At 44.6% G+C, this 14,576-nt stretch overlaps 1 protein-coding gene across 1 annotated transcript; it reads left to right on the plus strand.

Annotated features, from left to right (window-relative positions):
• Positions 1-8,387: 8,387 nt before the first annotated feature.
• Positions 8,388-9,682, plus strand: LOC127342540 (large ribosomal subunit protein cL37). Its single transcript, XM_051368512.2, has 2 exons — positions 8,388-8,559; positions 9,200-9,682. The coding sequence occupies exons 1-2, from the start codon at positions 8,445-8,447 to the stop codon at positions 9,511-9,513; spliced, it is 429 nt and encodes a 142-aa protein (XP_051224472.1). The 5' UTR covers positions 8,388-8,444; the 3' UTR covers positions 9,514-9,682.
• The last annotated feature ends 4,894 nt before the right edge of the window (positions 9,683-14,576 follow it).

Genomic DNA, 14,576 nt, shown 5'->3' on the forward strand with positions numbered 1-14,576 from the left:
CCAGAAATTAATTAGGGTAAAAAATAAATCTATCAAAGGAAACCTTTATTGTTCATAGAGGATGACATGTGGGACCGACCCGCCACCTGCGTCGTCATGGTTTCAAAGGGGCAGGGGGATCAAAAGAAAAAGGCAAATAGCCAGAAATTAGGGGTAAAAAATAAATCCAACAAAGGAAACTTTTATTGTTCATAGAGGATGACATGCGGGACCCATGAGCCAGCAACTTCCTCAACGTTTCAAAGTCGGCATGAGATTGAAAGGAAAAGGCAAGTGACCAAATATCAGGAGCCAAAAATAATCCATGAAAAGAAATTTTATTGTACATAGAGGATGACATGCGGGTCCCATTTTGCAGCAGCGGTCTCAACATTTCCAAGGTGGCACAGGACCAAAAGAAAAATGAAGTAGCCAGAAATCAGGGGGTGAAAAAATCCAAGAAAAGAAAGATTTCAATTGGGCTGCATCTGGACATCTGGGCCTTCGAACTATCTGTCGGGCCTTTTGACTCGTACAATTTCAGCCCACTCCAAAACAGGAAAGTTCGGATTTTTCTAAAAAAAACAGGAAAGTCCTATGCTTCGCAAAAACACAAAACAAGGAGATTCAACATATAAGTTTGTTTATGTAAAAATAAAGATTTAATTTATCCGTTTGCAATAGCTCAGAGCAAAATACAATGTTTATTGTCTGCAAAATAATCAAGATATCACATGTTTCTTGTACGGGGAGGCTGACATCGGGGACCCATGAGCCAAAGCAGTCGTGCCAACGTTTTAAAGGCGGCAGGGGATGGAAAGAAAAAATAAACCAAAAATCTGTTGGTAAAAAATACAAGAAAAGAAACATTTTCGTTACGAGAGGATGACATGCGGGACCCATGAGGCAAGCAGCATCCTCGCCGTTTATTGTTCATAGAGGTTGACATGTGGGACCCGTGAGCCAGCCGCCTCGAACATTTTAAAGGCTGCAGGAGATCGAAAAAAAAATAAGCCAAAAATCATTTGGTCAACAAAATCCAAGAAAAGAAAAATTTACCGTTCTGAGAGGATGACATGCGGGACCCATGAGGCAGCAGCATCCTCAACGATTCCAAGGCGGCAGGGGATCAAAGGAAAAAAGGAAATATCCCGAAATTAATTAGGGGTTCAAAATAAATCCATCAAAGGAAACTTTTATTGTTCACAGAGGATGACATGTGGGACCGACCCGCCACCGCATCGTCATCATTTCAAAGGGGGCAGGAGATCAAAAGAAAAAGGCAAATAGCCGTAAATTAGGGTCAAAAATAACTCCAAGAAAGGAAACTTTTATTGTTCGTAGAGGATGACATGCGGGACCCATGAGCCACAGCCTTACTCAACGTTTCAAAGGCGGCATGAGATCGAAAGAAAAAGGCAAGTGACAAAATATCGGGAGCCAAAGATAATCCAAGAAAAAACTTTATTGTACATAGAGGATGACATGCGGGACCCAATTAGCAAAGAAGCGGTCTCAACGTTTCATATGCGGCTTGATATCATAAGAAAAAGAAAGTTGATTGTACATAGAGGATGACATGCGGGTCCCATGAGTCAGCAGCTTACTCAACGTTTCCAAGGCGGCAGGGGATCAAGAGAAAAAGGAAATAGCCAAAAATCGTAGGGTGAAAAAACCCAAGAAAATAAACTTTTATAGCACATAGAGGATGACATGCGGGTCCCATGAGCCAGCAGGTTCCTCAACGTTTCAAACGTGGCATGAGATCGAAAGAAAAAGGCAAGTGACCAAATATCAGGAGCCAAAAATAATTCAAGAAAAGAAACTTGAGTGTACATAGAGGATGACATGCGGGTCCCATTTAGCAGGCGTGTATCACCGTTTGAGAGGCTGCACGGGATCGAAAGAAAAAGGCAAGTGACCAAATATCAGGAGCCAAAAATAATCCAAGAAAAGAAATTTTATTGTACATAGAGGATGACATGCGGGACCCATGATCCTGCAGGGGTCCTCAACGTGGCATGAGATCGAAAGAAAATGCAAGTGACCAAATATCGAGCCAAAAATAATTCAAGAAAAGAAACTTGATTGTACATAGAGGATGACATGCGGGTCCCATTTAGCAAGAGCGGTATCACCGTTTGAGAGGCTGCACGGGATCGAAAGAAAAAGGCAAGTGACCAAATATGAGGTTCCAAAAAAATCCTAGAAAAGAAAGTTTTATAGTACATAGAGGATGACATGCGGGTCCCATTTAGCAGCAGCGGTCTCACCGTTTGAGAGGCGGCAGGGGATCGAAAGAAAAAGGTAAGTGACCAAATATGAGGTGCCAAAAAAAAATCCAAGAAAAGAAAGTTTTATAGTACATGGAGGATGACATGCGGGTCCCATTTAGCAGCAGCGGTATCACCGTTTGAGAGGCGGTAGGGGATCGAAAGAAAAAGGCAAGTGACCAAATTTGAGGTGCCAAAAAAACTCCAAGAAAAGAAAGTTGATTGCTCATAGAGGATGACATGCGGGTCCCAATTAGCAGCAGCGGTGTCAACGTTTCCAAGGCGGCAAGGGATCAAAAGAAAAAGGAAGTAGCCAGAAATCAGGGGGTCAAAAAAAATCCAAGAATATAAAGAATTTTGGTTCATAGAGGATGACATGCGGGACCCATGATCCTGCATCATAAACGGCTCGATCGGAGAGCATTGAACGAGATGGCGCGATCGAGAAAAAAAACAATGCCAGAGAGGCTGCCATCTGGGCCCTACATCCCTCGGCGGTGCGGATTTGCGTTGACTCGGTCGGCGAACCCGAGAATTCGAGATGCACCACGTCCCGGGCCACCATACGCAACGTTTTGGCCGTTTTCGTCGGGCTAGGTGGCCTCAAAAACGAGAAAAAAAATGTTTTGACATGCACAACGGACAGACCCAAAATCGTCGGCCATGGTACACCAGCAACCACAGCGCGACTTCAACTTCGTCGGCCATGGCAACTTTTCTGGTAGTGCAAGTATTCTGCGTGTGCAAACATGGCTTACACCCGTTGTTTATGAACGTAGAATCTATCACATCCGATCATCACGAGATGCTTCGAAACGACGAACTGTTGCAACGGTGCATACGAGGGGAGAATACTTTATTATCTTGATCTTAATGTGAGGGATCATCTTATAATGCTACCGTCGCGTTCTAAGAAAAATAAGATGCATAAAGGATTAACATCACATGCAATTCATATGTGATATGATATGGCCCTTTAGTCTTTGCGCCTTCGATCTTCATCTCCAAAGCACGGACATGATCTCCATCATCAACGGGCATGATTTCCATCATCATCGGCGTAGCGTCAAGGTCCATGGCGTCGTCTTCATGGTTGTTCACCTCATGTAGCAACTATTACAACTATTTTGAAATACTACTCAACATGAAATTTAAAGACAACCATAAGGCTCCTGCCGGTTGCCACAATATAATAATGATCATCTCATATATATTCATCATCACATTATGGCCATATCATATCACCAAACCCTGCAAAAACAAGTTAGACGTCTCTAATTTGGTTTGCATATTTTACGTGGTTTAGGGTTTTCGAGTGAGATCTAATCTACCTACGAACATGAACCACAACGGTGATACTAGTGTTGTCAATAGAAGAGTAAATTGAATCTTCATTATAGTAGGAGAGACAGACACCCGCAAAGCCACTTATGCAATACAAGTTGCATGTCGAGCGTGGAGCAAATCTCATGAACGCGGTCATGTAAAGTTAGCCCGAGCCGCTTCATCCCACTATGCCACAAAGATGCAAAGTACTCAAACTAAAGACAACATAAGCATCAACGCCCACAAAACAATTGTGTTCTACTCGTGCAACCATCTATGCATAGACACGGCTCTGATACCACTGTTGGGATTCGTAGCATAGAAAACAAAAAATTTCCTACCGCGAGAACGCAATCCAAGCCAAGATGCAGTCTAGAAGATGGTAGCAACGAGGGGATGAACGAGACTAACCTTTGAAGATTTCCAAAGCCTACAAGAGGAGGCTCTCGTTGCTGCGGTAGACGAACACTTGCCGCTTTCAAAAGCGCGTAGAAGATCTTGACGGTGCCACAATTGGGCAGCACCTCTGTACTCGGTCACACGTTTGGTGTTGATGAAGACGACGTCCTTCTCCCCGTTCCAGCGGGCAGCGGAAGTAGTAGATCCTCCTCGGAATCCCGGCAGCACGACGACGTGGTGTCGGTGGTGGTGGAGATCTCCGGCAGGGCTTCGCCTATGCGCCGCGGGAGAGATATGTGGAGGAGGGGCGCTAGGGTTTGGGGAGAGAGGGGGTCTAGGGCGCCGGCCACTTGGGGGCTGCGGCCTAGAAGGCTTTGGTGTGGCCGGCCCCTCCCCTTGGCTCCTCATTATATAGGTGGAAGTCCCCAAGAGTTGTAGTCCAAGTCTTCGAATAAGACCCCAACAACAAAACCTCCCAAAAGTGGGAAACCTACTCAAGGAGGGAGTCCTACCCAAGGTGGGACTCCCACCTTTCCTTTAGGTGGGGTGGCCGGCCACCTATGGTGGAGTCCACCTGGGACTCCACCCCCTTAGGGCTGGCCAGCCATGCTAGGTGGAGTCCCTCCGGGACTCCACTTTCCATGGTGATTTCTTCCGGACTTTTCTAGAACCTTCTAGAACCTGCCATAAATGCACCGGATCATTTCCAAACTTGGAATATGACTTCCTATATATGAATCTTATTATCCGGACCATTCCGGACCTCCTCGTGATGTCCTGGATCCCATCCGAGACTCCGAACAAAACTTCGAACTCCATTCCATATTCCATATCTACTTAAACGACATCAAACCTTAAGTGTGTCACCCTACGGTTCGCGAACTATGCAGACATGGTTGAGACCTCTCTCTGACCAATAACCAATAGCAGGATCTGGAGATCCATAATGGCTCCCACATATTCAACGATGACTTTAGTGATCGACTGAACCATTTACATACGATACCAATTCCCTTTGTCACACGATATTTTACTTGTCCGAGATTTGATCATCAGTATCTCTATACCTTGTTCAACCTCGTCTCCTGACAAGTACTCTTTACTCGTACCGTGGTATGTGATCTCTTATGAACCATTCATATGCTTGCAAGCTATTTAGACGACATTCCACCGAGAGGGCCCAGAGTATATCTATCCGTCATCGGGATGGACAAATCCCACTGTTGATCCATATGCCTAAACTCATATTTTCCGGATACTTAATCCCACCTTTATAACCACCCATTTACGCAGTGGCGTTTGATGTAATCAAAGTACCCTTCCGGTATAAGTGATTTACATGATCTCATGGTCGAAAGGACTAGGTAACTATGTATCAAAATCTTATAGCAAATAACTTAATGACGTGATCTTAATTGGGTGTGTCCATTACATCATTCACATAATGACATAACCTTGTTATTAATAACATCCAATGTTCATGATCATGAAACTATGATCATCTATCAATCAACAAGCTAGTTATACAAGAGGCTTACTAGGGACTCCTTGTTGTTCACATAACACACATGTATCAATGTTTCGGTTAATACAATTATAGCATGGTATGTAAACATTATCATAAACACAAAGATATATAATAACCATTTATTATTGCCTCTTGGGCATATCTCCAACACTTGCCTCGCCCTTTTCTTGCGGTCTGCCCTCTCTGAACAGTCCTTAGAAAAATGGCCAGTCTCTCCACAGGTAAAGCAGCTCAGATCTGCTTTGTTTATCATCATCATCATCTTCTTCTTCTTCTTCTTGAAAGTTGTAGTCTTCATAGGCTTATTGAAGGAGGGCTTGTTATTCTCTTTATTCTTGTTGTAGGGTTTCTTCTGCACCATGTTGGCGCTAGACTAACCCTCTCCTTTCTCAGTAGTATCCTTAGCCCGAGCTTTCTCCTCAACATCAAGAGATACTATCAGATTTTTAACTGATATCTCCTATCTCTTGTGTTTGAGAGTTGTGGCAAAGTTCCTCCATGAAGGGGGCAACTTAGCGATGATGCATCCAGCCACAAACTTGTCAGGTAAGGCACACTTAAGGAGTTCAAGCTCTTTCGCAATGCACTGTATCTCATGAGCTTGTTCGACTATAGAACGGTTGTTCACCATCCTGATGTCATGGAAGCTCTTCATGATGTACAGTTCACTGCCAGCATCGGTTGCACCGAATTAAGCATTCAGTGCATCCCAGAGCTCTTTACCGTCTACTATGTGCATGTACACATCACATAGACGATCATCAAGAATACTCAGAACGCATCCGATGAAGAGAGTATTGTCTTCCTTGAACTTGGTCTGATCTTGGTCAGATATAGTTCCTTCAGGTAAGCCATTACTAACTTGGAATATTTTCAGATGAATAAGCCAGAGCGTGGCCTTAATCTGCCACCTCTTAAAGCGCACACCGGTAAACTTATCCGGCCTCAGTGCATCAGCACAACTAGCCATAGTTAACTCAGAAAATTGCCTACAATTAGGTTTTTGGATTGTTAGATAATTAGGCACAATTTCCATGATTAATTCTAGAATATAAAACATGATGACAACAACTACTAACATGTGAAACTCGGACATACTAGATGCATTAATCAACATGAGTAGCAGCAGCGCAAACGGTAAAGCATCCATCGCTAAACAGATCGAGATATGTCGCACGTACCGATCTGGTGGAGGTGGCGGTGGAGGTGTAGCAGATGCTGTCGCAGCAGTAACGTTGTTGATGACAATGTTGTTGACGACAGGGACGACGGGTTGAAGTAGACGACATTGAAGACGACGGTAGGTAGCACCGCCCGACTTGGACGGAAGGCGACCCGTGATGAAGAGCTTGAGCAGTCGCGCAAAGCGCTTCCCAAAAACCTAATTCGCCCTCTCTCGTACAGGATCGCAAGGACGAGCGGTTCCGGAGACCTGCTCTCCCGATGCACGTCGACGCGCGGGATGGAGTAGGCTACGATGGTGGCGCAAGCAGAGAGAGGTGGCAAAACCCTAACTCGTGTATTAGATGTGTTTCTGCGGTAGCCGGGCAAGAGATTATATAGGCTCAGGAAACCCTAGGCAATGTGGGCCACGCCCACGTCACACGAATGTTTCGAGTCGGTTACAGATAGCCCACGGTCCGGGAGCGACTTGAACCGACTAACTGCGACGCATCCGTCTAGGACTCTGTTCGTTTTCCTGAACTGCAAAAAGAAAGGAAAGTCTCGGCTCGAGGCTCAATCCACTCACCACGAGCGCGACGCGCGTCGTGACGTGTCGAGTCGAGTCGAGACGAGACGAGCGAGGAGGAGGAGGAGGAGGAGCGCGCGTGAACCACTCCTATTCTTACTCACTTACTAGTGGTGGAACAACCCACCTTATAAGGTGGTCTAACTTCCTCCCAACTTTTCATGTGGGACTAAACTTTCCACCTCTTACCACTCCCTAGTGAGCTGCCACCAACTTGGGCTCAAACTCACAAGGCTACCACTACGTGGACTTTGAGATTTATAGGGAAAATCAGAAATCTAGTATGGGCCACTAAGTATGGGCCCAATATTTCAACATCAATTTGGGTCTTATCCTTTTGCGACCCTAAAATAAAATGGAATTGCTAGTTCTTGCTAGATAACTAGAATGAGAACGAAGCTCGTGCTCAGTAGGCTCCTGCTATGTTAGATTTGCATTGAATTGGTGTATTTTAGTTGCAAATTAGATTGCATGTTTTCAGTTGCAAGTGAGGTTATAACTACGAAAAATGCCTACAAACCGTTAGACTGCTTCCTGATCTATGATAATGGTGAGTTATAACATGGGTTGCAAATGAGATTCGATGATGTGATTGTACCGAGAATGAAGTTAGTTCTCAGTAGACTAATCACACCCAAAATAAAATAATTAAACTACGATGAATTGTTCCTTGACATAATTACTATCCTACGTGCTATGTTGTGATCCAAATTCATATAAGAGGGAGGCTAAGTGTTTAGATGACGAAGCGTGCCCCCCCCCCCCCTTCGCCCCGGCGGTACGGATCGTCTTCACTGCCTATATATACCTCTTGTAAGGCGCCGACTAAGATTTATCAGATTATAAGATAAATCCACCACGTTTGTAAACACTTTCCGATATAGTAAAGTTTTACCGGCTGGTGCCAATGGGTTTTCACCTCTGTGTTAAAGAGGTTTTTCACGTTAAAATCTTATGTCTTCGCTATGATTTTCTTTTCGTTCTACCTTATTACATTATGCTTATCTTTTCTTGGCTGAGACTTGAGACTTTGAGAGCTTCTCTCACTTTCTCCACCCCTTTCAAGTGTGACTAAATCGAACCGTTGATTTGTGATCAGAGCGCAGCGCACTCGCTCCGCACAAGCTTATCCTCCTGGGGGAGGTGGTCTTCTTCCGCATAGGATAGGCCAGAGCCCAAATCCGCACCCATGGCGCTCCTCCTATCCCCCACTGTCTCTTTCCTCGCCTCCTCATCTGCATCTCCTCCTCGTGCCCGAGCTCTCTCCACCGCCTCCGCCGCCAGCAATGTCGTCCCCTCCTCCGGTAAGCAGCCCTTGTGCCTCCTTTGCCTGGCACCGGCCCTTTCCATTGCCCCGTACATGCGTTGAAGGTTGACAACTTAGTCTAAGTACTTAACGGAGTTATCCCTCGCTTCAAATTCTGACGGAGAATTAGATGGGGAATTAGTTTGAGCGTGCGCAATTCGAGTCGCGATATTTCCGCCTCTCCACGATGGAATGATTCGTCGGGGAATTTCTTCAAGCACTCTGCCTGCAACGGTTCTTGGAAAATTTATGTTTGTTTTCCTCTGCTAGGCTACATATTACTTCAGTTAGGTGTTACGAACATCTTTAGGGCTACAAATATTTCTCCTTTCAAACATAGTGCTACTATCAATTGCCTTATGGGCGTAGGCTATAGGCAGCTGATGATATATCATTAAACACACTGCGGCAACCCCGCAGTTTTCGAGTTTTCACAGATGAGTAAGTGAATATACCGGCCATATCTTTATCCAGCAGTTCCATTTAATGGTATTATTAGTGAGCACACTAAGGTTATCCACGGTGCATTTCATTTTCTATGATGACCCATGCAACATACATGAGCACAGAATTTCAAAGTTTACAGCATGGTAAGAAGGGATCCTACTAAGTGCCGTTTGTCATCTCTATTCTTGTAGCCTTGAGACTGCAGTGCAAGAATACTGCCTCCTTCAGCCATGTATCTCCTTCCAAGAAGATGCTGGTAATTGTCCATGCCTCCGCGGATGCTGGTGCAGCTGATGCAGCAGAGCAACCGGAGAAGCCAAAACCAGCGGCTTCGATCGAGGAAATGCCACTCGAGTCCAAGCAGAAGATGATCCTGGAGCAGAGGGCACGGATGAAGGCGGCCAAGAAGCTGAGGCAGCGGCGCAGGCGGCTCGTCCAAAAGAGGCGGCTGAGGAAGAAGGGCAGCTGGCCACCGTCCAAGATGAAGAAGCTCAAGAACATCTGAACAACCCATCATGTTGGACAGTCAGCGCTACCGTTCTTCTGTAAACCTGTGTGTTTCGTTCCTCCAATGCTCTTTTTGCGTAACTGATGCATTGGTGTTTGTTTCGTCTGTACAATTTTGTTGTTCTGAGACACACTATTGGTATAATGCAATTAAAATTTTATGATAATGATTTTTTCTTACTTGTATACAGCTGCAGATTGATGTAGTTGTACCTGTGGTTAGTTGATGTCGTACAACTGCCCGTCTGAAGCAAGTTTGGGCGTGTCTTTTTCATCTGTTATTTTGTAACCTGTTTTCATTTCAGACATCAATAGCATGTTATAGTGGAACGCCTACATGTATACACCGACTGCCCTTCAATATGCAGTGTGGCTTTTGAATTCGAAGAAACATAGTTCTATGTTGTTTTCAAAAAAAAAAAAACACGCCGGTTTTCATTGTGATCCAAATTCATATACTAAAGGGAGGCTAACTTCTGACGAGCGGAGCGAGGCCCGTCGCTGGTAGGCTTGGGCCGAAGCGTAGCGGAGTCCGAATCTCTGCTTGCTTGCTCAGTTGCTTATGATGCCCAGTATGTGAATACTGCAACCAGTCTACACGTTCAAGGAAGGAACATCGATAACGTATGCCCCCTCAAACTCTTCAGTCTCTTCCCAGTTCTCTGAACTACAATACCCTCAAGTTTTTAATCTGTCTATGTAGAATCCTCACATTCTTGATCACTAGATCACTCGGATTATTGGTTTCCACTGAATAACTGAAGAAGAGGAACACAATACTTGATTCTCAGTCTGGTTGGTGTCACTCAGTAGGAAGGCCTGAAAGAAGATGGCAGGCAGGCTGAACACCAAGAATTGGATGCTGCATTGTCATGGATTAGCCGGTGGAAGCAAAAGTCAGGATGCTGTGAAGCCAAAATGCTTTTGCTCATGTGCTGGCCCTTGACACACCTCCCTGCTACTTTCTACTTTACTCCCCACCAGTTGATCAACAGCGGTAATGATTTCCTGATTCCGATCCCGTCTTGGATCTCCAGCCAGATAGAAAATGAAACAATCTCATCATCACATCATCAAGGATGATCGACCCACCACAAGTATGAGGGCGACACGCAGGAGGGCCGGATGGTCACGCTGGCCGAGTCTTCTCCGCCGCTACCACGTCCGGGTGTCGCAGCGGTGGAGGAGCAGCGGACTCCGAGGACCGAGCCGTCTATGGCGGTTAGGTCTTCCGAGCCAGCGGCTCCGCCGGCTTCCTCGCCTACGCCGGTCAAGGCGGGGGTGATACAGGGGGCTACTTCACCCACTACCCCTGTATCGTCGGCTTCTTCTTCACCAGCTGGTTCTCCGCCGCGCTCGCCCACTTCTTCGCCGGCCTCCTTGCAGCAGCCTTCACCCACGGTTCCTCCTCCGGTCGTTCAGCCGACAGTGAGGAGGAGTGGGAGGTTTGCTCTTTCGGAGGATGGGGCAGGGGCGACGGATGAGGACGTCATGCAGCGAGCCATGCGACACAAGGCGGAGATGAACCTTGACACGGCAGGTATTAAACAACCGTCTAAGTCTTTTGTTTCTTTTTCAGATACTCGTATTTCTTCTAATTTGAGTAGCCTAGGGGTTTCCTTGGGTAGTCGGTCTGACGAGATTTCTGTTTCGGCTAATGTGTTGAGACAAACGGAGCTTGACCGTTTAACGGTTCCCCGAATGTCTCCACTGGGCCTTGATACGTCTCCGACGTATCGATAATTTCTTATGTTCCATGCCACATTATTGATGTTATCTACATGTTTTATGCACACTTTATGTCATATTCGTGCATTTTCTGGAACTAACCTATTAACAAGATGCCGAAGTGCCGCTTGTCAAGTTTTCTGCTGTTTTTGGTTTCAGAAATCCTAGTAAGGAAATATTCTCGGAATTGGACGAAATCAACGCCCAGGGGCCTGTTTTTCCACGAAGCTTCCAGAAGTCCGAAGACGAAACGAAGAGGGGCCACGGGGTGGCCAAACCCTAGGGCGGCGCGGCCCCACCCCTGGCCGCGCCGGCCTATGGTCTGGGCCCCTCGCGCCGCCTCTTGACCTACCCTTCCGCCTACTTAAAGCCTCCGTGACGAAACCCCTCACCGAGAGCCACGATACGGAAAACCTTCCGGAGACGCCGCCAACGCCGATCCCATCTCGGGGGATCCAGGAGATCGCCTCCGGCACCCTGCCGGAGAGGGGAATCATCTCCCGGAGGACTCTACGCCGCCATGGTCGCCTCCGGTGTGATGTGTGAGTAGTCTACCCCTGGACTATGGGTCCATAGCAGTAGCTAGATGGTTGTCTTCTCCCCATTGTGCTATCATTGTCGGATCTTGTGAGCTGCCTAACATGATCAAGATCATCTATCTGTAATTCTATATGTTGCGTTTGTTGGGATCCGATGAATAGAGAATACTTGTTATGTTGATTATCAAAGCTATGTCTATGTGTTGTTTATGATCTTGCATGCTCTCCGTTATTAGTAGATGCTCTGGCCAAGTTGATGCTAGTAACTCCAAGAGGGAGTATTTATGCTCGATAGTGGGTTCATGTCTCCGTGAATCTGGAGGGGTGACAAGAACCTCTAAGGTTATGGATGTGCTGTTGCCACTAGGGATAAAACATTGGTGCTATGTTCAAGGATGTAGTCACTAGTTACATTACGCGCAATACTTAATGCAATTGTCTGTTGTTAGCAACTTAATACTGGAGGGGGTTCGGATGATAACCTGAAGGTGGACTTTTTAGGCATAGATGCATGCTGGATGGCGGTCTATGTACTTTGTCGTAATGCCCAATTAAATCTCACTATACTCATCATAATATGTATGTGCATGGTCATGCTCTCTTTATTTGTCAATTGCCCAACTGTAATTTGTTCACCCAACATGCTGTTTATCTTATGGGAGAGACACCTCTAGTGAACTGTGGACCCCGGTCCAATTCTCTTTACTGAAATACAATCTAATGCAATACTTGTTCTACTGTTTTCTGCAAACAATCATCTTCCACACAATACGGTTAATCCTTTGTTACAGCAAGCCGGTGAGATTGACAACCTCACTGTTTCGTTGGGACAAAGTACTTTGGTTGTGTTGTGCAGGTTCCACGTTGGCGCCGGAATCCCTGGTGTTGCGCCGCACTACATCCCGCCGCCATCAACCTTCGACGTGCTTCTTGACTCCTACTGGTTCGATAAACCTTGGTTTCATCGAGGGAAACTTGCTGCTGTACGCATCACACCTTCCACTTGGGGTTCCCAACGAGCGTGTGCTTTACGCGTCATCAAGCTAAATTTCTGGCGCCGTTGCCGGGGAGATCAAGACACGCTGCAAGGGGAGTCTCCACTTCTCAATCTCTTTACTTTGTTTTTGTCTTGCTTAGTTTTATTTACTACTTTGTTTGCTGCACTAAATCAAAATACAAAAAAAAATTAGTTGCTAGTTTTACTTTATTTGCTATCTTGTTTGCTATATCAAAAACACAAAAAAATTAGTTACTTGTTTTACTTTACTTAATATCATGCATGTTTTTATTTCACTAGTTTGGTATAATGGACAAGAATGAGCTTCTATTTCTATTTCCTGATTTAAAATATGGATTGTTTGATGCGAAAATTAAAAAACCTATGGAATCTTATTTGCATGCTAGTAGTAATATTAGTATGAACGCTTTGAACACCATTGTTGATAATAATATAGAAAGTTCTAAGCTTGGAGAAGCTGGTTTTCATGATCTTTTTATTCCCCCAAGCATTGAGGAGAAAATTTACTTTGATGATACTTTGCCTCCTATTTATGATAATGATATTGGACTTTTAGTACCACCTGTTATGGAGGATAAATTTGATTATGATTACAATATGCCTCCTATATTTGATGATGAGAAAAATAATGATAGCTACTTTGTTGAATTTGCTCCCACTACAACTAATAAAATTGATTATGCTTATGTGGAGAGTAATGATACTTTTATGCATGTGAATAAGAATGCTTTATGTGATACTTATATTGTTGAGTTTGTTCATGATGCCTCTGAAAATTATTATGAGAGAGGAAAATATGGTTGTAGAAATTTTCATGTTACTAAAATGCCTCTCTATGTGCTGAAATTTTTGAAGCTACACTTGTTTTATCTTCCTGATCTTGTCGTTTTGCTCTTCATGAACTTGTTTATTTACAAGATTCCTATGCATAGGAAGCATGTTAGACTTAAATGTGTTTTGAATTTGCCTCTGGATGTTCTCTTTCGCTTCAACTACTATTTCTTATGAGTGCATCATTAAAACTGCTTAGCCCATCTTAAATGGCTATAAAGAAAGAACTTCTTGGGAGATAACCCATGTGTTATTTTACCTACAGTACTTTGTTTTTATTTTGTGTCTTGGAATTTGTTTACTACTGTAGCAACCTCTCCTTATCTTAGTTTTGTGTTTTGTTGTGCCAAGTAAAGCCGTTGATAGAAAAGTAAGTACTAGATTTGGATTACTGCGCAGTTCTAGATTTCTTTGCTGTCACGAATCTGGGTCCACCTCCCTGTAGGTAGCTCATAAAATTAAGCCAATTTACGTGCATGATCGTCAGATATGTACTCAACTTTCATTCAATTTGAGCATTTTCATTTGAGCAAGTCTGGTACCATTTTAAAATTCGTCAATACGAACTGTTCTGTTTTGACAGATTCTGCCTTTTATTTCGCATTGCCTCTTTTGCTATGTTGGATGAATTTCTTTGATCCACTAATGTCCAGTAGCATTATGCAATGTCCAGAAGTGTTAAGAATGATTGTGTCACCTCTGAATATGTTAATTTTTATTATGCACTAACCCTCTAATGAGTTGTTTCGAGTTTGGTGTGGAGGAAGTTTTCAAGGATCAAGAGAGGAGTATGATGCAACATGATCAAGGAGAGTGAAAGCTCTAAGCTTGGGGATGCCCCGGTGGTTCACCCCTGCATATATTAAGAAGACTCAAGCGTCTAAGCTTGGGGATGCCCAAGGCATCCCCTTCTTCATCGACAACATTATCAGGTTCCTCCCCTGA

Source organism: Lolium perenne, chromosome 3 (genome assembly GCF_019359855.2).
Source record: "Lolium perenne isolate Kyuss_39 chromosome 3, Kyuss_2.0, whole genome shotgun sequence".
Lineage (NCBI taxonomy): Eukaryota > Viridiplantae > Streptophyta > Magnoliopsida > Poales > Poaceae > Lolium > Lolium perenne.